Source organism: Pelodiscus sinensis, chromosome 6 (genome assembly GCF_049634645.1).
Source record: "Pelodiscus sinensis isolate JC-2024 chromosome 6, ASM4963464v1, whole genome shotgun sequence".
Lineage (NCBI taxonomy): Eukaryota > Metazoa > Chordata > Testudines > Trionychidae > Pelodiscus > Pelodiscus sinensis.
The window spans coordinates 127,576,279-127,598,422 of NC_134716.1; the positions used below are offsets into that span (position 1 = coordinate 127,576,279).

Consider the following 22,144-nt stretch of genomic DNA (forward strand, 5'->3'; position numbering starts at 1 on the left):
AGGGGACTGTGAAGAGCGTCTGTGTGTTTCTCAGTAGGTAGAATAGTGATAGAAATGTAGCCGTGTTAGTCTGGTCTAGCTGAAACAAAAGACAGGACTATGTAGCACTTTAAAGACTAATAAACCATCTTGTTAGTCTTTAAAGTGCTACATAGTCCTGTCTTTTGTGTGTTTCTCAGTTGGAGGCCACAGCAGCCTCAGACCCAAAAAGGTTCCCCTCCTTCAGCTTAGACTGGCAGGTTTTCATAGCCACGACCTGGCTTTCTTACGGCCTGCTGCCGTAACACCGGAGGCAGACGCACGGCCGGAAGGAAGATGGTGCACTGACAGTCGACATCCTCCCATCATGCTTTGCTCTCGTGCAAGGCACCTGCCGCGAGGCTGGATCTTGCCTGCACTGAGCATGGGCAGCTTCTCACGTCACGAGGCAGAGCCGCTACCGCCAGGATTGGCCCAGGGACAGCCGTTCCAGCCGGCAAGTCCACGGAAAAAAACGATGCTCTGAGTCAGGGACCAGAATTCTCCTCTCTCTTAGTCCCTGCAGCCAGCACTGGCCCCTTCCCCAGCCCTCAGTGCACACGTGAAGGCGGGTCCAATTTTCTGCCTGCTCGCGATGACGGCATCCCCTCAAACAATTAGCATCTGGCCTCTGTGTTCTCCGTCAGCGTCGGGGAGCCTAAAGAGCAATCATTCCCGGGTAATCCAACAGCCGGGGATCAATGGTCCATGCACCGAGCAAATAACAGCGCAAAACCTCTCCCTCCATCACTGCCGATGGCTTCGCCGTCTCACTGCAGTTCTCTGCCTGATTGGCCTTCCTGACACGCTCACGACAAGCTGACAGGCAACCATTCCCCCCCCCCCAGAACGAGCCTGCCCCACACATCCCTTTTCATCTCTTTCTAAAAATCTATATGACAATGATAGCGGTGTCTGTGCAGAGCCGAGCTGTTTCGCACCCCGAGGGCCTGCTTAATCAATGGGGAGCTCTTAAACGTGTCTAGCCGGACAGGCATGAAGTCCAGCAATTGGGATTTGAGTTGTGTTGGGGGGTTATTTTGATCTAAATCTCTACCCCCAGCTGATACTGCCCCTCGGGGAAATTCTGGCTAATTGCACAAAGGGTTAGCATTCAGAAAATCTCCTAATACGAGGATTTTACAAAATATAAAAGCCCTCGGCTCTTCTCAGCCTGCAGAGGACAATGCAAAGTACTCCACTTTGGAAGGAACAGAATGACAAGTGACTGTGTAGGAAGGAGTCCTACAGAAAGGGATCTAGGGGCTGTTGTGGACCACAAACTAAATATGAGTCAACCGTGTGATGCTGTTGTAAGAAAAAGCAAACATGCCTCTGGGTTGCATGAACAGGAGTGTTGTGAGCAAGACACGAGAAGTCATTTTTTTGCTCTACTCTGTGCTGGTTAGGTCTCAGCTGGGGTATTGTGTCCAGTTCTGGGCACCGCATTTCAGGAAAGATGTGGAGAAATTCGAGAAGGTCCAGAGAAGAGCAACAAAAACAATGAACAGTCTAGAAAACATGAGCTACGAGAGAAGATCGAAAGAACTGGGCTGGTTTAGTTTGGAAAGGAGAAGACGGAGAGGGGACATGAGAGCAGTTTTCAGGTATCTAAAAGGGTGTTACAAGGAGGAGAGAGAAAAATTGTTCTTCCTGGCCTCTGAGGACAGGACAAGATGCAATGGGCTTAAACTGCAGCAAGGGAGGTTTAGGTTAAACATTAGGAAAAATTCCTGCCTGTCAGGGGGTTAAACACTGGAATAAATTGCCTAGGGAGGCTGTGGAATCTCCATCACTGGAGATATTTAAGAGCAGGTTGGACAGACACCTGTCAGGGATGGTCTAGACGGTGCTTGGTCCCGCCGGGTGGGCAGGGGACTGGACTCGATGACTCTCGAGGTCCCTTCCAGTCCTAGTGTTCTAGGAGTCTATGATTAGGGACTGGTTCCTGAGCTCTCTTTCCTTGGCTCCTCATTGGCCACCTCCCTATGAGGCATGTCCAAAGGATGGCTTGGCCTCTGTTTCCCATTTTAGCTGCATCTCAGTCGTCCGGGGCTCTGCAGTGAAGGAGGTTGGTAGCAAGGGTATTTAACCAAAACAGAGCCAGGAACCGGAGCCTGGGGTCAGAGACAGGAACTGGAGCCCGGGGTGAGAGCCAGGAACTGGAGCCTGGGGTCAGAGCCAGGTCTCAAGCCAGGAACCGGAGCCCAGGGTCAGAGCCAGGATCCGGAGCCTGGGGTCAGAGCCGGGAACCGGAGCCCGGGGTCAGAGCCAGGAACCAGAGCCTAGGGTCAGAGCCAGGAACCGGAGCCCGGGGTCAGAGCCAGGAACCGGAGCCCGGGGTCAGAGCCGGGAACCGGAGCCCGGGGTCAGAGCCGGGAACCGGAGCCCGGGGTCAGAGCAAGGCGAAGGGGCAGGGTGTACGACAGCAGCCAGCTGGGGATCCCCCTAGCTGCCCAGGCTCCTGCCTGGCGGCCCCTCCAGGCTACAGCGTGTGTAGTACTCAGCCCACCAGGCCCTGCCTGGGATCGCCGCTCGGCCAGAGCCATCAGGATGCAGCAGCGGCTCTAGCACCAGCCGACCCAGGGTCCCACTTCTCTGCTCCACGATCCCTGAGGCTTGACAGGGGCTGGATCCAGAAGCAGGCTCTGTGTGTGGGTCAGCGAGCAGCTGCCAAGCCAGCGGCTTGCTGGGAAGGCCGAATTGGCGTCTCCGTGCCTTTGGCTCCTCTGACAGGCTCTGGTGAGTAGCAGAGAGGAGTCACGCTTGCTCCGACAGCAACTCCCGGGTCCCTCTCCAAGATAAACACCCGTGGCTCTCTCTCTGCTGCAGTCACGTGGCAGCCGGACCCTCCAGGACACCCGGCCCCACTCAGTGAATAGGGCAGCTGCTCCTTGGAGGTTCCCTGATGTAGCCCAGCTTGGCTGGAGCTGGGGGTGTTGCCTGGAGACTCTAGAGGGAGCATCAGCACCGGGCCACTTTGGATTTTCCTCCGCAGGGGTTTTCGTATGTGGATTTGAAGGCTTGCTGTCCCGCCCTGGGAACCCGACACACAGCTCTGCCGGGATGCAAACGAGCCACTGAATTCTGCTCTTCTTTGCACCCCATGACAACTTAGCTTCCTTAGCCACCTTTAGCCAAAGCCTTGTAAATGTCCAGCTAAATTTCATCAGCTGGTTCGCCGTTAGCCTCTACATTATTGACGTGGCCAGAGAATTCTAACAGTCTGGTGAGGGACAACTTCCCTTTGCACCAACTGTACTGATTAGACCCGATCAGGCCACAGTCTCTCTGGCGGTTTAGTATTGTTTTTAACGAGAAAGTTCGCCAAGTATGGAAGGGTTGCTGGTTTGGAACGCCCCAGATCACCCCGAGACGCTTTTTGAAATACAGGTTCACGTTGAACCTCTCTAATCCAGAACTCTCTCGTCCAGAAACATCCGTGATCTGGAATGATTCGACTTAGGCGGAGATCCGCTTTTCATGGGTGTGGCCACGTTTCCTGCCATCCCGTGAAGCTGGTTTACAGCCCCCAGTCCTGGCTCTCAGGGGTCTGCTCTGTTGGAGGACAGTGAGGGGTAAATTAGAGCTAACAGCCCAGCAAGCAGGGGACGTGTTGGTAATGCTGCTAGACAATATTGATCTCACGTGGTCCAGAAAATTCTCTGGTTCAGCACCAGTGAGGTCCTGAAGGTGTTGGACTAAAGAGCTTCAACCTGTACAACATCTGCTTGCCCTAGCAGCTGAGGACAGATGGCCTATCTCCGTCAGCATCTCAGCCCCTTCCTGCTTGAGCGGAGAGACATCTGGGACTGGAGGCTTTTTGGTTTTTCAATGGTCAGTCTGTCCTGGGGTTTCTTGGGCCCCCTCAGCCTTGGAGAGCATCTCGTCTCCACTGCCAGGACAGAGCAGGTCTGGGATAGCAACACTCCCCAGAATTCTCCGGGGTGCAAAGAAAGCAGCCAGCATCTCAGCTCCATCCTTTTCTTCCTTTATCGCCCCTTTTAACCGCCAGTGACCTAGCCAATCCACCAGGTCTTCCACAGGCTTCCTGCTTTGGAGAGAGGCATCTAGAGCCCCCGAATGCGTTGCAAATCTAGCCCGAGCGTTCAATACACGATCAGATAATTTTGGGTAGAAAAAAGCAGAGTCTTGAACCTGCCTGGGTTCACTTTGGCTTTCCACGAACGCCATGGGGATATTTTTAAGAGTGGGGCTGCTGACATCTCCCCCCTGACCCTGTCCCCCCCAAATGAGGCCAGCAAACCCTGGCATGCGGGGCAGCAGCCGGGACCGGGGGTTGGCAGCAGAGCCCCCAGCCAGGGGAGAGATGCCAAGGGAGGATGGGAGATGCCGAGGGAGGATGGGAGAGAGAGACAAACTCCCCTCGGCATCTCCCTGGCAGCAGGCAAGGCAGCAAAGCCTGTGAGAAACCAGCAGCACTAACTATAGGGCATTTGCGGCGGGGCCTGCCCACAGTCATGACATGCCCAGGCCCTGCCTGACCACAAGGTCAGCCTGGGTTTGCTCAGCAATAATTCACTGCGCCTCTGGGCAGGAGACCTGCCAAAATGCAGGGGGACGGACGTCCAGGAATAGAAAGAGGCGTCCCAGGAGCCGGGGCTATTTCTGTGGTGCTAGTTTGCTTTGCAGGCAGGGAAACCTTGGGCCTTTCAGGAGCTCGGGCTGCAGAGAGGGCGGAGGGGAGGAGAGGGGAAGCTAAGGAAGCCATCGGTACCGGCCGTGCCTCCAGCTCTGCTCTGAATTAACCCTTGGTCCTGGGTGTCCTCCTCTCAAACCGAGTCTGCTGGGGGGAGGGGGAAAGAGGTGGCTGAGCTAAGGGGATCGCTGGGAAAGATGCAAGCAGCCCGGTGGTGTGGGGCTGCAGGGATTTACAGGATCCTAGCTGCCCTCCGGGCCCGTCCAGCGTCTGAAGGGACAAAGCCGGAATGTCCGTGCCAATGGAGCCGCGCTGCCCTCTGTGTAGCCCCAGGCTGTGTCTAGACTACAGGGCTACGTCTAGACTGGCATGATTTTCCGGAAATGCTTTTAACGGAAAAGTTTTCCATTAAAAGCATTTTCAGAACAGAGCGTCTAGATTGGCACGGACTTTTGTTGACAAAACTATACCTGTGTCTACACCGCCGCTGAGTTCTGTTGACGGCGGTAAACCTCATTCCACGAGGAATAACGCCTTTTGTGGACAGCGTTCTGTCGACAAAAGGCGTTATTGCATCGACACTGTCCTTTGCGTCTACACTCTCATGTCGACAAAGCGGCTTGCTTTGTTGACAGAACTGGATGTCGTCTAGACGCTCTTTGTCGACAGAAGCTTTGTCGACAGATACTGTTGACAAAACTTCTGTCAACAAAAGCCTGTAGTCTAGGGCTGTGTCTAGACTGGCCAGTTTTTCCAGAAAATCAGCCGCTTTTCCGGAAAAACTTGCCAGCTGTCTACACTGGCCGCTTGAATTTCCGCAAAAGCACTGACTTCCTACTGTAAGAAATCAGTGCTTTTTGCGGAAATACTATGCAGCTCCCGTTCGGGCAAAAGTCCCTTTTGCGCAAAACTTTTGCGCAAAAGGGCCAGTGTAAACAGCTGAGATTGGTTTTGCGCAAAAAAGCCCCGATCGCGAAAATGGCTATTGGGACTTTTTTGCGCAAAAGCGCGTCTAGATTGGCCACGGACGCTTTTCCGCAAAAAGTGCTTTTGCGGAAAAGTGTCCGTGCCAATCTAAACGCTCTTTTCCGCAAATGCTTTTAACGGAAAACTTTTCCGTTAAAAGCATTTCCGGAAAATCATGCCAGTCTAGATGTAGCCTCGATGTACCCCCAGAGAGAGAGGCAGTGGCAAAAAGGGAGTTATTCCTCGTAGAAAGAGGCATACGTACACCGCAAAACCCCTCTGTTCTTTGGATTTACTGTAAAGTCACTTGCACCAAAACGTGCGTGAGGTGTGGATGCTCCGCGGGCTTTTGTGCCAAAATGGCTGGTTTTGCGCACAATCCCTGTAGTGCAGATGTAGCCTGTGAAGGACGGAATATCCTGGTGGGAAGCAACCGGATATGAGCTCCTGGAGTATTGCTGTGGGCAAGAGGGGAGTAGCAAGCAGAAGCAGGGGAGTGACAGAGCTTTCTTAGGGCCAGGCCCAGTGTGTGGAATTAACTCCCCCGAGGTTGGTGCGTTTCTCTGATCTTGCCTCTCAAACAACCATCTATAGTATTCTGTGTGTGAAAAATCCGTAACAAAACGCTCCATTCCCCACATTTCTCCCCCGGGCAGACCAAGAGAAAGCAAACAGGTGGCAGATGTGAGTCCCGTTGTTTCATGCACGACGGAAAACATGCCCCAGCCCCAGTGGCGTGGGCCGAACAGAATAGCTCTGAACACAGAACGGGCGAGAATGTCCTGTTCTGATGGTCACCCTTCAAATGCGGCGCTCACAACCCGGGAAAGGTGCAGAGAAGAGGCGGGAGAGCGACTCGAGGGAGAGGCGTCCGAAGCACAAGCTGCGGGATCAGCTTTAGAGGAGACGTGATTGAAGTCTGTACATACCCACAGAGAGGAGATGGTTTCGGGTTGTGGGGTCGTTAGTCTAGCAGACAAAGGCATAACGAGGCACAATACCTGGCAACGGAAGCCAGACAACATCAGACTTTGAAGCGAGGTGTACATTTTTAAGTGAGGATAATTAGCCACCGGAAAAATTTAGCTGGGATTGGAGTGGCTTCTCCATCATTTGCAGTCTTGAAATCAGGAGCGGATGGCTTTCTAAACGAGGTGCTTCAGCTCAGACAGAAACGATGGCTTTGATGAAGGTACCACGGGGTGAAATGAGGGGATGGATTGCACCCTCAGCAAGTTTGCAGATGCCCTCAGCAAGTTTTCGGTTGACACTAAGCGAGGGGAGAGGTAGATATGCTGGAGGGCAGGGATCGGGTCCAGAGTGACTTAGACAAATTGGAGGATTGGGCCAAAGTAAATCGGATGAGATTCAACAAGGACAAGTGCAGAGTCCTACCCTTGGGACGGAAGAATCCCAAGCAAGGTTACAGGCTGGGGACCAGCTGGCTAAGCAGCAGTTTGGCAGAAAAGGACCTGGGGATTCCAGTGGATGAGAAGCTGGAGATGAGTCAACAGGGCGCCCTTGTAGCCAAGAAGGCTAACGGCGCATTGGGCTGCCTTCGGAGGAGCATTGCCAGCAGATCTAGAGAAGTGATTGTTCCCTTTTATTCTGCAGAAGAGCAGAGTGAGGGGGGATTTGAGAGCAGCCTGCAACTACCTGCAGGGGGGTTCCAGAGAGGCTGGCGAGAGGCTGTTCTCAGTGGGGGCAGGTGGCAGAACAAGGAGCAATGGGCTCAAGTTGCAGTGGGGGAGGTCTAGGTTGGAGATTAGCAAAAACTGTTTCCCTAGGCGGGTGGGGAAGTGCTGGGCTGGGTTCCCTAGGGAGGGGTGGAATCTCCATCCCTAGAGGTGTCTAAGTTCCGGCTTGACCAAGCCCTGGCTGGGCTGATTGAGTTGGGTTGGTCCTGCTTTGGGCGGGGGGCTGGACTCGGTGACTCCTGAGGTCTCTTCCCGCCCTGGGATTCTCGGATTTCAGGCTGTGCCCTGCAGGGGCTCACACGGGATCATCAGAAAGGCCCCTTCTGGCCTTACAATCTAAGAATGTATGAGAAAAGCACGAGGCGTGGAAGAGATCAAAACCCGCCGGCCTCCGAGCCCACCTCAGCTCTAATGACTGGGGGCTACGAGGGCAGTTTCCCTGAGTGCAGGGCATCCCATAGCTGCCTTTGTGCAGCTCTGGATGCCGCTGGCCACTGTCGGAGAGAGAACACCCGGGTAGAGGGAGCCCCGCTCTGATCTCCTATCTTCAAAGAGAGGGACAGTCCTATGCCAATCGAGTCATTTGGGCCCATCTCTTGACTTGGCTACTAATTGAATAATCCAGTGGAGGAAGGTTCTCCGGGTTTTCAGTGTCCCAGGATTTGCTGAACCAGACTGAAAGGACAATGAGCAATGGGCTCAAGTTGCAGTGGGGGAGGACTAGGTTGGAGATTAGCAAAACTATTTCCCTAGACGGGTGGGAAGCGCTGGGCTGGGTTCCCTAGGGAGGGGTGGAATCTCCGTCCCTAGACTTGTCTAAGTCTTGGCTTGACCAAGCCCTGGATGGGATGATTGAGTTGGGGTTGGTCCTGCTTTGGGCAGGGGGCTGGACTCGGTGACTCCTGAGGTCTCTTCCAGCCCTGGGATTCTATGATTAGACCATTGGTCCTGGCTCTGTAGGGGTATGTCTACACACCACAGTTATTTCGAAATAGCAGTTATTTCAAAATAACTTTCTTCGCATCTTCACAGCCGTTCCTTTATTTCAAAAGTAATTCAAAATAGCGGAGGGCTTATTTTGAAATTGGTAAACCTCATTCCACGAGGAATAGTGGCAATTGTGAAATTGCTATTTCGAAATAAGCACTGTGTAGACAGACGCTTGTTTCGAAATAGGGGGCCTCTAGCCCCTCCCAGGTGGCCTGCTAGCCGCCCTGGCCACAAGGCAACTTCTGACCTGCTGCCCTGACGGAACTGGTTCCAACCAGCCTTAAATGCGATTCAACGTCCACTCAATGTGGACGTGCTATTTCGAAGTAGAAAAACGCTATTTCGAAATGCATTTTGTGTGTAGACGCGTTATTTCAAAATAAGCTATTTCAAATTAACTATTTCAAAATAGCGTATTTCGAAATAACGCTGTAGTGTAGACATACCCTAGCTTCTGATGCCAGATACTTAGAAGAAAGGGCCAAGAGAAAAAGTCTCGTCTCTTGCAATCTGTCACACTGCACCGGGCGGAACGATTTGCCCTAACCCCATAGTTGTATAAAACTATGGTATGCCCACATCTTGAATACTGTGTACAGATGTGGTCTCCTCACCTCAAAAAAGATATTTTGGCCTTGGAAACGGTTCAGAAAAGGGCAACTAAAATGATTAGGGGTTTGGAACGGGTCCCATATGAGGAGAGGTTAAAGCGACTGGGACTTTTCAGTTTAGAAAAGAGGAGACTGAGGGGGGATATGATAGAGGTCTATAAAATCATGAGTGGTGTGGAGAGGGCTGATAAAGAAAAGTTATTTATTAGTTCCCATAATAGAAGAACTAGAGGACACCAAATGAAATTAATGGGGAGCAGGTTTAAAACTAATAAAAGAAAGTTCTTCTTCACACAGCGTGTAGTCAACCTGTTGAACTTCTTGCCAAAGGAGGCTGTTAAGGATAGAACTATAACAGAGTTTAAAGAGAAGCTAGATAATTTCATGGAGGTTAGGTCCATAAAAGGCCATTAGCCAGGGGATAAAATGGTGTCCTTGGCCTCTGTTTGTCAGAGGCTGGAGAGGGATGGCAGGAGACAAATCGCTTGATCACTGTCTTCGGTCCACCCTCTCTGGGGCACCTGGTGCTGGCCACTGTGGGCAGACAGGATACTGGGCTAGAAGGACCTTTGGTCTGACCCAGTGCGGCCGTTCTTACGTTCTTATGTTAACCCCGCAGGGACCACTCCATGCCTGAAGGCTGGGGATATTCCACCCCCTTCCACCGAAAATCCACAGATCTGCACCTGAGCCATAAAACTCTGCTTTTCCCCTTTCCAGAGTCACCTCTCATTCTGGGGGACCCATGTAAACCTCCTCCTGCCCCCAGCCTTGATCAAAACCCAGAACAGTGCTGCTCTCATGGCTTGTGCCGAAAAGGAACACACGGCTGGCCCGAGGTTGTATAACTGTGAGGAACGGGATTCAATTAAGCAAAGGAAACAGTCCGATCCAGCGCTCTGGGAACAGTGTTCTCAAGTGACCCAGCAGGACAATGACTTACATTTACTAGACAGTCGTGCCTTTTATCTGGGAGGGTCTTACAGAGCCTACAGCAGTGGGCTGGCCCCGGATATAAATATAGCTATTGAGAGTGGATCAAAGAAGCCCGAGGGAGGAAAAACATCAGGGTTTCTGGGGGTATGTGAAAATGTCTCCTTTTATTTAACAATCCAGAAATGATCAAGTGCCCAATCTCCACGGGCTTTTCCCCAGCTCTTCAGCTGGCTGCAAAGGGGGAAGAAAAAACTGGGGAAATGTTCCTTCCAAAGGGAAATGAAGCCGCAGGCTCTGTTCCTGCTTGGCAGCCGGGAAAGAGCATTTCAGCAGATCCCAGCTGAGGCTAGTGCCCCCTTGTGCTAAGGGAGAGAGAAGAGACAGAAAGTCTCTGCCCCAACAAGCTTACAATCTAGACAGGCAAAAGGTGAGAGGAAGGAAGTGTTGTTCTCCCTCACTGAACCCAGGTGCTCAGAGATGAAGTGACTCGCCCAAGGTCCAGGTGTCACTCAGTGGCAGGGCTGTGGACTGACTCCATGCCTCAAGTCCCAGGCTAGAGACTTAACCATAAGCCTACCTTTCCTGCCTGAAAGACCCTATATGAGGGCAGCCAGCAATAGTGGGGTAGTTCAGGTTGAACCTCTCTAATCCGGCACCCTCGGCACCTGACCGATTCCGATCGAGAGAATTTTCTGGACCACGGAAGGTCAACATTGTCTAGCAGCATTACCAACCCTTCCACTGCTTATTGGACTCTTAGAGGACATTTAGGGATACATTAGAGCTAAATAACGGCACAGAGCACTTAGAGATAGGACTGGGGGCTTTAAACAAACTTTATGGGACTGTGGAAAACTTGGCCACACCCAAGAAAAGTGGCCATCTGGCTCACTAAAATCATGCCGGACCACGGATGTTTCTGGACCAGAGAGTTCTGGACTAGAGAAGTTCAACCTGTAGAGTTGAGGACCCAAAAGGTCCCCGCCAGCCCTACACCCAGTGTTTCTCGGAGACCCAGTGTATTAAGCTGAGCAGGAGCTGTGGAATGCAACACCCCGGGAAACAAGCCACCATCCTCAGCGGTGTCCTCACCAGACGCCTTCTACCTGGTTCAGCGCTTCCTCAGAGAGACACGAGATTCCCGTCTGTGACAGACCGGGCCGTGTCTGGGCACAGCTGAGTGCGTCCGCTCAGGGCGAATTGCTCAAATCCGGGGCTCCTTACAGCCCCCGACTGGCGACCTCTCCACACAGGCCACAAACCAGTCTCACAGAGCGCTTCAGCAGCCTGCCTGAAGCCTCCCGAGCAAAACCCCTCCGACACCCCAGCAATATCCATGCCCCAGATGGCCCCGGGCCTCATACACAGGTGAGGGGTCCTAGCACCCAATCCCACCTACCCCGAACACGTCCTGTCCGGTTCCAAGAAACCAGCCACAGATCCCTGGTCAATTTACCCTCTGGACCTTACCCACAAATCACGCTGGGCCAATCCTTTAGAATCTAAAACTAAAGGTTTATTATTACAAGAAAGAAAAGCATGAGAGTAAGGTTATTAAAGTACAGTACGTTACATGCACCGAATCTCCCAGTCCTCGATGCAGGCTCTAGCAGAGATGTTACAGCTGCTGGTTTAAAAGTTCTTATTGCACATCCTACGATCAGGATGGGTTCACAGGTCTTCCGGGCTCTTCCATCCCTGCAATGCTGCCTCTGGGATGAAGTGCTGAGCTGAGAACCAAAATGGCATCGACCACATGGCCTCTTTATACTCCTTCCTGGCCTCTTCTTGTATGCAGCAAGTCACCTGGTCAGAGGCCAATCTCTATGTTTCCTGCTGGCTGCCCTCAGGTGACAAATCCCATTCTTTGGGTGTGTCCATAGCCTATTGAGAGTCATTGTTCCACAGGGCTTTGCTACTCAGCCTGTCCATAGCCATGCTTAATCACATTCACAGAAATATTCAGCTTCCACACAGATTACAGATTCCTACCTACACACACAGACATTATACACTCACATAAATAGCGTACATAAGATCAACAAACAATAATCTCCCATTCAATACCCCACATGGCTCCCCCCCCACCAATTTCTGGAGCCAACACCCCCACCTAGGGGTGCAGCAGCGATCTGGCTGCTTCCCTCCAATTCAACAACGTGACACCGTCCTCAGTGGCTCTTGGGTCTGTCTGGTCTCTAAGGAGCACACGTGCCCACTGGCTGCCCTTGAGATACACACATGCTTGTGCACAGGCCGGCACTGTGACAGCCATGGGCGCCTCTGCCTTTCCTCAGCCTCAGCAGCCATTTTGTGTGGCTGGTTCACCCCTCACGCGGCACGGCCAATGCCAGACACACGTGGGGAAGTCGAGTCCTGCGCAGAGGAGCCAGCAGGAGGCCGGGCCGTGGGAACCCCCCACCCCTTTCAAACAGGGCACGTCCCAGGCGTGCTGCGGCCCAGCGCTGTGTGGCACCCAGACAGAATTTGCAAGTCCCATCGCCCGGTTCGATCTGACCTGCCTTGGCAGGGCTCTTCCCAGCTCCCGCCAGCCCCCACGTGGCCCAGCCCCGAGCAGAGCAGTGGCTCCGTAGGGTTCTTGTGGCCTGAAGCTGGTTTCCCTGCCGTGGACTCCCACAGAAGGCCTCCGCTTCAGCGCCCAGTGAGGCGCTCTCTTGGCGCAAGCACAGGGAGGAGTGCCCGAGTTACACTGCGGCCCCGGCCGCCCCATCCGTGGTCGGGGAGGGAGGCTGTGAGCAGACGTGGGCAGCCGCAAATCCTGGAGGAAGAAGCCTTCTGTGGGAGTCCACGGCAGGGAAACCAGCTCCGGGCCACAAGAACCCTATGGAGCCACTGCTCTGTTCGGGGCTGGGCCACGTGGGGGCTCCCACGGCCAGCCAGTCCAGCCATGCCAGGAACGACCATGCTAATGGGCAGCATGAGGAAAACAGAGGCTGGTGGCATGGGTGGCAGCTGGGGAGGGCAAGCCTCAACCCCACCCACTTCTGCCCAAGGCCCCGCCCCTTCCACCCAAGGCCCCGCCTCTTGAGCCATGCCCCGCCCACCCCCGCCCAGTGCTTCCTGGCCACCTGGGGCTGCCGTGTTGCAGCCCTGGCCTCATCCTTTCCTGGTGGCTGGGGAAACCAGGCTGCCGGATTGCGGCCCCAGCCTTCCCTGGCAGCCGGGGTGTGTAGGCAGCTTTGGGAAGGTCGTGCCTTCCCTTGCCTGCATTACCTGCTGCCATTACAGCCAGCACGCCGCACCACCTCAGCCCAACTGATGGACCACGCAGGGATCTGGAGACCGCGTTTGCAAACCCCATCGCCGGGCAGTTACGTGGCAGAAGACAGCCAGACATGCAGGCAGGCAGGGTCAATAGACGCAGAGGCTCCCAGGGCCTGGCCAGAGGTGGAGCTCTTTGCCGGTCTGGCTAGAGCTGTGGTTTTCAACATCTGGGTCACGGCCCAGTACCGGGTCCCGGAAGGTCAGGCCCTGGGTTGTTTTGCTGTAGGGTCACCGTGCTGTGTCCTGGAAGCGGCCAGCCATAGGTGCAGCTCCTAGGTGTGTGGGGGGGATCCAAGTGCTGCCCCTAGCCTCAGCACCAGCTCCCCACTCCCATTGGACAGTTCCTGGTCAATGGGAGCTGCGGGGAGCGGTGCCTGCTGGCGAGAACCGTGCACAGAGCCGCTTGCATGACTCTGCCTTGGCTGCTGCTTCTGGGGCACAGCCTGGCCCATGGTGCGAGGACCAGCAGGAAACCTGCCTTAGTGCCCCGCAGACTGGGAGCCGCTGGAAGTCAGCCTGCGCCCCCATCGCCTGCCTCCTCACTGAGCTCCCTCCCTCGCTCCTGGCCCCCCGCAAAGCCCGCATTCTAGCCTCCCTCCGCCCACCTCGGATGAGAAATGATTGTCGGGGTTAATTGCTCGTGGCTGATTAGTAAGCAAAGAGATAGCTGCTTCTTTGTGCATTGATAAACTAACCTCAGATACTTCAGCCTCCGAAGTTCATTCATTTCCAGCGACTTTTATCTCTTTATAGCCTCTCCAGGGTGAAAACATAATTATGGCTTAAACGTGAGTTAATTCAGCAAGGTGAGGATCAATAAAGCAGAATTACTCCTTGAACACAGAGGCATCACAATACAGGACAGATGATGGAATGACGGGGAAGGGAAGAGCATGGGGCCGGGGGTGGAGCATTCCGGGTTTGGGGTCGTTTTGTCATTTAACGCCTGACAGTTTATGGAGACACTCGTGCGCTTGTAACCCACCCGCGTAGGCTATGTCTACAGGGCGCCTTTTCGTGCAAACCCCCTCTTGTGCAAGAGCTGTTCTGCCTTCTTTTCAGGAAGGGATTACATAACCCCACCAGAAGCAGCTTCTGCTTGATTTGGAAAGCCCCCTCCCCCTATCCAGCCGGAGCAATCGCCCTGTGATAGGGGACAATCACAGGAGACCCTTGGGGGTAATTCCCAGGGTGCTGACAAGGCGACTGCCACTCGCCTTCCTGCTCTCTGGCGCTTCTCACTGCCCAGTCCTGCCGGTCCAGCTCCCTGGTCTCCCCCAGCCAAACCACTGAGCTGAGATCACTTTCCCCATCCCTGCCCCGCCCCGCCCCGCCCCGTCCCGCCCCGCGAGGATCAGTACAGACACTGAAACTCTTCAGGTCCAAGGAAAATGCAGTTTTGGGCCCAGAGCCCCCAGTGAATTATTTGAGTAAACCCCTTTACCACTGAAAGAGGGAATGTGCCCACTGGCTGCTCCCCCGGGTACCAATTATTTGCACTGGGCCTGATAGTAAGTACAAGTGATTTTATTAAGCACAAGCAGTGGGATGTAAGTGGTAATAATTCAGCACAGGCAGCGCAAAGTTGATTACAAACGTAAAGTAACCGAAAACGCTTTGCTAATTCTCACACTTGTTACAACCTCACCCTAAAACTGTCTCTCCTTCCAGCTAAGCCTCCAAGCCAGGGACTCCCTCTCCACGGACTCTCTGGTTCATTCCCTCAGCTGTGCCACGCCAGCCAGCCAAAGACCAAGACCTGCCGGTTTCCTGTTGTTTTAAAGATTCCCACTTTTGCATGGGAAGTTACCTGGCCAGGCCCTACCAGTTAGGGAAGTCATGTGACTTCCTAAAACCAACCACTGCTAAGACTTAAGGACAAAAGGGGTCGGTTACATAGGATTGCCCCGACACAGAGGCTACGTCTATGCTACGAGCTTTCTCAGCAAAAAATATGCTAATGAGGGACTCATTTGCATGAGTTGCGATTGCATTTGCATAGTTTCGGCTGATCTGCGCTGGGGTTTTTGCGCAAAACCAGGCAGTGTGGACGCTTTCTTTTTGTGGAAAAACCCCTTTTCCCGCCCAAAAAGGAGGTTTCCTGATCTTGCAAAAACCCCAGCGCAAAAACGGATCCGCAGAAAATATGCAAATGAGATTGTGACTCATGCAAATGAGCCCCTCATTAGCATATTGTTTGCCGACAAAACTCGTAGTGTAGACGTAGCCTGAGGCATCCCAGCACTGGGAACACCTTGGATGGCTTGTCTTTGCACATTGAGAGCCATAAAGCATTCCCTCCTCCACTGGTCTTACTTTACACCCAAGAAGGAGACACCCCCCAAAGTAAGAAAAACGGACCCAGTGGATTATGCCATGAAGGTTGATAGGTTACAAGAGGCAGTTTGTTCCAAACATCTTTGAGTGATGAATATTTGTGTCCGTGGAGTCCTGACAGAGCAGAACTCTATGGCTGCCTCTTCAGAACCAACTTGTGCCCCCACCTGACCCCCTGCGGCCCTGCAAACCTTCACTCCTCCCGCCGTGGTTATTTATAGGGTTTCTCTGAGACGCCTCATGTTTCCCCCCACGCGCTTGCTGCTAACCAGTGTCAGGCCTGGTGCGTACAGTCCTGGGCCGGGTGCATTCGAAAGACAGACCTTTGACCGAACAGAAACAAGAGCCCTGGCAGTGCACAGCTCGGGCGAATCAGAGAGCAAGCAGACACGCTGTCCAAGCCTGTGTGCGAGCCAGAAGCCGCGTGCGAGGGCGAGTGTGCGAGCACACGGGAGGAAGGACAAGCGTGCGTGTGAGGGACAGTCCGGAGCCAGCTCTGCACGCTGCCCGGATCGCCTCGTTAATCCTTTTTCCATCTCCCCCCCCATTCCCTGGCAGCCGAGAGCTGGAAGGAGCCAGGCCGAAAGAAAGCCGTATTCTTTCGCTCCCTCCCGTGAACCAGGCAAAGGGAGGGTTTGTTCCAGCCGCTCCAACTCCTGACAGCTGGAGGAAATTCACTCCTGGGCAGACACCGGCCAGATAGAAATCCTTCCCCTAGCCCCACAGCAGCCGCTCCCCCCCCGGGAGCTCTGGCAAACAGCAACTCCACTCGGGTGGGCCTCGCCCTGCCCTCTGCTCCCCAGTCTCACGCCCCAAACCTTCACCCTCCTCCTTACCGCCCCGGCTGCATGGCCGCCCCGGGAGTGCCACCCCGTCAACCTCGGCAGGGCAGAGTCTGTGCCAAAGCCTCGCCTCCCAAGCTGAAGCAGCATGTTCGTATGGCCGCCTGCCAGGTCTAGACCCCCTCTGGTCCCTGTCAAACCCAGCCTGCCTTCTTGTCCTTAGGCAGCAGAGGTCGATTTCAGACCCCAAAGGGACCCTTCTGAGCAGCCAGGGTGATTCCCGCATTGCTCCTCCCCGAGGGTCTCCAGCATCCACTCCGGCCCCTTGTGGAATGAGACACCCGTGCAGTGCGGGGCTGGCGTGTAGATATCCCTGCGGTTTGTAAGCCCTGACTATGTGTATCCTGGACAAGCGGTGCAGATGGACAGTAAGTGGGCCAGGAGTGCAGCAAGAGAAGGAGGTCGGGGTGGAGTGCCTTTGGGAGGCTGTGTAGCGTTTTTGTTGATCGCAAACTTCCCCCCAATGCGAAGGCCTGTTTCTTTAACACTGGTATCTTTCTGGTAATGCTGAATGGCTGCGAAACTTGGAACACGACGCTTAGAGAAGAGTCAGAGCTGCAACCACCCAAAGAGCAAGGGAAAGACGCATGGTGGGTGTAAGTAGGCTACAGCACGTTACTATCGACGATTTGCATGGAAGAAGAGGCGTCAAGGATATCATGGTTTGGCCATGCAGCTAGACTGAGACAACAGATGGACGGCACGTATTCTCCACTGGTAGCCACGAGACATGGAAGAAAACAAAGGAAGGCCTCCAGAACATTGGGTGGATCCTTTCTGGAGGATTCATGGAAGGCCATGGACGAGAACCGCAAAAACAGGCCGGCGTGGAAAAGTTGCGATCTGCATCAGTGGTGAGCCGATCCGCATCGATGATATCACGGATCTTCCAAGTATTCCCAGCGAGTTCAGTGCTCCTTTGCCGTTTGCATGGCCCCTGTGAAATCGTTCTTTGCCCAGGGAAGTAACAACTCCATGTGAGTCACACTATCACAATCCTCCCCCCCATGTGCGTGTGTTTTCCATTTTTCTGACTGTAGGCAGACCTGGTGGCCTCCTGTCTAGTTAAAGTTGCCCACCCCTTCCCACTCCAAAACCTCCTTTTCAGTGGCTTGTAACTCAGCCCAACTTTAACTGCTCCAGCTGTGAGTTTTCGGGCAGAACTCTTTTGAAAAGTTTCAGCAAAAATCGTTCAGCTGTTTCTGAGACTGTGATTTAGGGAAAAACACACGCCCATGTTATAAGGACAAAGGGGTGGTCTTTGTGCCAGGGATGTGCCTGGTGCGGTTTCCATCAAAATAAAAACCACCCATTTAGCCATCTAATGAGACTTCGGAGGGGAAAAACATCTCTGTTTGCGCTTTGATCAGTCAGGACGTGGTAGGGCAGGGCTACTCAACTTTGGAAGCCCCGGGGGCCACAATGATACTCACAGCACATGCCAAGAGCCGCAACTTAAGTGTGGTTGCATGTCCATGCAAATATATATGCAAATATATGCAAATAGCCTCTTTCACACTGACGGGCATGAATACAAAGATTCATGGCAAGACCACACAACACGCAGGCCCTATTTAATACATTGTGACATTTACCCCATTTCCACAGCACGTTGAATGAGCAATGACAGTCCAGGAATTTAACTACGAAAACGCATCTCAGCAGAAGACCAGGACATTGACGACTTTTTTGTTTTAGCTCCCACCCGCGGGCCGCAAACGAATGGGCTGGGGGCCGCATGTGGTAGGGTTCGGCAGCTCAAGTCTCGGAAGAGACTCTCTCTACTGGGCATGCTCCAGCCTAGGACTGCAGGGGCTGAGCAGGACTTTCCCGGCAATTGCTGCTCCCGGCTGTGGGGACAGAAATGGGGAGGAGGGAGCCCGTCTCTCCGCTGCACTCACCGCCCACCTGCTGGGGCCCTCGCGTCCCAGAGGGCGAAGCGGCCTGATTTACATGCCGAAAGGACAAGAGTCAGACTGGGAGGACGAGACACAAAAGGTCGGGAGAAGGAGATTGGAGCTGGATGGGGAGCTGGCGAAGGGGGAGTAACTAGGGGGCAGAGATCAGGGGAACAGAGCTGGGGGGACTGGGAACCCGTGTGCATGAGGGGAGGGAGAGAGATTGGATGGGGAGCAGAACACTGACCAGCCCTGGTACCAGGGGAGAATGGGACTGGATAACAAGACTGAGGGTCTGTCTACACTACCACCCTACTTCGAACTAGGATGGTTAATGTAGGCAACCGAAGTTGCCAATGAAGCCTGGGATTTGAATTTCCCGGGCTTCATTTGCATCTTGCCGGGCGCCGCCATTTTTAAATCCCCGCTAGTTCGGACTCCGTGCCCGCGGCTACACGCAGCACTGAGTAGGTAGTACGGATTAGGCTTCCTATTCCGAACTACCGTTACTCCTCGTGGAACGTGTAGCCGCGGGCACGGAGTCCGCACTAGCGGGGATTTAAAAATGGTGGCGCCCGGCAAGATGCAAATGAAGCCCGGGAAATTCAAATCCCAGGCTTCATTGGCAACTTCGGTTGCCTACATTAACCACCCTAGTTTGAAGTAGGGTGGTAGTGTAGACATACCCAGAGAGACGGAGCCGAGAGGGGCGACCAGGACTTGGAGGGGAATGGTCAAACAAATGTGACTTAGCAGGGATCTCAAACTGGGCCAGGCCGGAGGAGCCAGGGTGAAAGGGGATGTCCTGGGTGAGAACTGGAGCTGAAGGGTCTCTGCCCACTAGCACACACTCCTCTGTTTCCAGAACATGGAATGGTACCAAAGACTCCTGGATCTTAGCAGCCCTCTGCTGTCAGCAAACAGCTGCGAAAGCCACCACCAAAGCCCCTCTGAAAGCTGGTTCCTAGGTCACGGCTACTGCAGAGATCTGTGTGGCGCATCTCACCGTTCCACCCGGCTGCCTACGGAGGCGAGCCCCGGGACGATGGAACCTCTGCCTTTTCTGAGCTCGCGTCTATCAAACGCCAGGAAATTGCGCACCAAAAACTCCTTGAAAAGAACGTTAAGGTGGCGACGTCAAGAGCTCGAAGGTTAGGAAATGAATCCTTCCGAGACACAACCAGGACCCACGGGCCAAATCCATTGCTGGGGTGACTTCGGCGGAGCGACGAGCTGGAGACAAGTTTGGCCCCCGCATGATAATGCGGAGAATCTCTGGAGTCTGGAGGCCAAGAGAAATGGCACCCTTGGACTTTAGGCCCTGCTGAGTGACTGAGAGCCGCCATGCAGATGGGGGTTAGCAAGCAAGCAGCCTAAGCACCTTCCAGTCCTTAATTCATACGGCACTTTGTAGACTGCTTGCTAATTGCTAGAACTCCTGTGTCAGCCGGGGAGGGGGGAGAGGGGAGTTCCTCGGCCCAGTATGGAGACTTGTCAGAGTCTCCCCGCTTAAGTATTTAGCACTGATGCGTTTCATAAGTTATTAAAGCCGCACAGCCTCGCCTCCCGTTCTAAATAGGGAGGTGGCTTTGCCAAGGGAGCAGCCCTGCATTCTGCGTCTCCTGCATCTTCCCACCGGGGGTTTTACCGCACGGGGCGTGAAAAGGGATAGAGGTGCCCTGGGAACAGCCTGTGAGGGGGAGGGGTACGTTGGGGTACATGGGACAGGCCTGGGGAGGTTTGGGGCAGGAGGGGGGGACGCCAGGGCGTGTGTGGGGAGGAGGGGTGTCGGAAGATTCTGCCCAAGTTCCCGGGCTCCGGATTGAGGGCTGTGTCCTTGGGGAGGGCTGCCGAGGGGAACATCTGCATTAGGCCTGGTTCAGAACGGCTCTGTCTTGCCCACGCCCCTTGCTCTCCCTCAGGGCTCCCCAGCTCCCTCGCTGTGGCCTCTGACTCCCTCGCCGCTCCCCCAAGGCGGAGGGGTCCCTGTTGCCCTGTGGCACCCCCTTTGGTGCTCCCCTGGGGAACAGAGCTTGCTCTCTCCATGGGAGGCTCTTTATAGCCCCGGGCCCTTCCCTTGGGGAAGCAGCTCTCTCAGACGGAGGTGAGGGAATGAAGTGCTCCCTCCACAGCACTGCGAAGGGTCAAAGCTGGGAATTAAGCCTGTGTTCCCAGGGGAGCACTCTAACCACTAGGCAAGCTTTCCTTCTGCATGGAAGCCTAGGACACATCATGGAGCAGTTAAGTTCCATCCAGCAGGGGTCAGAGATGCACACGCTCCCCCCCCCCCCCCCCCACGCCCTCCACCGGGTCACAAAGCTCAAAGCTTCAGCTCTCCAGAGAAATAAGATGGACGGGGCCACAAGCTGGCCTACCAGCCCTTCCCCCCGGGGTTTTTTCACAATGGTTGCAGCCCTGCTGGGCCTGCTGAGTCAAAGAGCAGAGCGTGTTACGCGAGTGGCGCATCTGGTCAGGGAGAAAGCCCAGGACAAAAGAGCGAGAGTCGGCCTTCCTCAGCAACCAGGCCAACACAAAGCCACGAGGGCACCCTGGAAAACCCACCCCCCTTGATCTCCTTTTAGCACTGAGCTCAGGGAACCGCACAGGGCTCTGCCTGCTGCTTCACGCAGCGCACAGCCAACCTGTGGAACTCCTTGCCGGAGGATGCTGTGAAGACCAGGACTTTAACTGGCTTCAAAAAAGAGCTAGATACATTCATAGAGGTTAGGTCCATCGATGGCCATGAGCCAGAAGGGCGGGGATGCTGTCCTGAGCCTCTGTTTGTCAGACGCTGGGAATGGGCGACAGCAGAGGGACCACTCCCGCTGGGGCGGCTGGCACTGGCCCCTGTGGGCAGACAGGACACTGGGCTAGAGGGACCTTGGGTCTGACCCAGTGTGGCCGTTCGTATGTTGTGACTGGCTCGCTGCCCGAAACGCCTGGCTCTCTCTAGAACACTTTAAGACACTCAGGGCCGGAGTCCCCGCTTGCTTACCCCGGTGTACGCCAGGGAGTAGAGGGGTGGCTCGGAGGGAAAAGCGGCAGGAGGGAAAGACACAGGCCCCGGTTTATTGCCCCCACTGGGATGGGACTCAACTTGGGACGACTCCGGGCATCACAGCCAGGGGCAACTCGTACAACTGGGCCATGGCTCACCCCTGGTACCTCCAAGGGGGCATTTCCCACCTGCCAGGCCACCTCTAGAGCAGCCGAGGAAGACAGAGTGCTCAGTGCCTGGCCAGGCACCGACCTCCCACGCCACAGACACATCATAACCAGGCTCCTCATTTTCGTGGAAGGACAGGGTTCTGGGAGGGCTGGGGGGGAGAGGGAGAGGGGTTAACTTACCCAGCTGGCTGTGCCTCTGCGCATACACCATCACCACCGCGGCGAGCACCACGCAGCAGGCCGACGGGACGGGGTTGCCCATCTGTGGAAGCAAACGAGAGGGATGGGTCATGGTGCGCGGCTGACGGGCAAGAGTGCACCACCCTCCGAGAAACTCCCCCCCGCCCAGCCGCTGGCGCCAACGCCACGGGCCGGCAACTGCCTCGGGGGCTGGGTGGCGGGTGGCACTGCCCTGCGGCATGACGTCACGGCCTTGGGGTGCTTCAACAGCCCGGGACACTTCCCACTAGCGCCGGGGTGTGAGCTCTGTGCCTGTGAGCAGTCCCACGCAGAGCCCAAAGCGGCCCTCTGTCACTCTGGGGGCCTTGCTACGGGCTACTCTGGGACCAGCGGTGGAGTCGCTGAGCGCCGAACTGAGCACTTGGAAACACCCCTGGCACATTCACAGACTCACAGAATCCAGGAACTGGAAGGGACCTCGAGAGTCATCGAGTCCAGTCCCCGGCCCTCACGGCAGGACCAAGCACCGGCTAGACCATCCCTCACAGGTGTCTGT

At 54.8% G+C, this 22,144-nt stretch overlaps 1 protein-coding gene across 4 annotated transcripts in view; it reads right to left on the minus strand.

Moving 5' to 3' along the window:
• The window catches only part of CNTFR (ciliary neurotrophic factor receptor), a 474,842-nt gene that overhangs the window by 156,209 nt on the left and 296,489 nt on the right, over nucleotides 1-22,144 (minus strand). For all 4 annotated transcript variants that reach the window (XM_075932805.1, XM_075932804.1, XM_075932807.1 and 1 more), the window contains one exon: nucleotides 21,589-21,670. In XM_075932805.1, coding sequence (XP_075788920.1) covers nucleotides 21,589-21,670 — 82 coding nt within the window. The remainder of the gene's footprint in view (nucleotides 1-21,588; nucleotides 21,671-22,144) is intronic.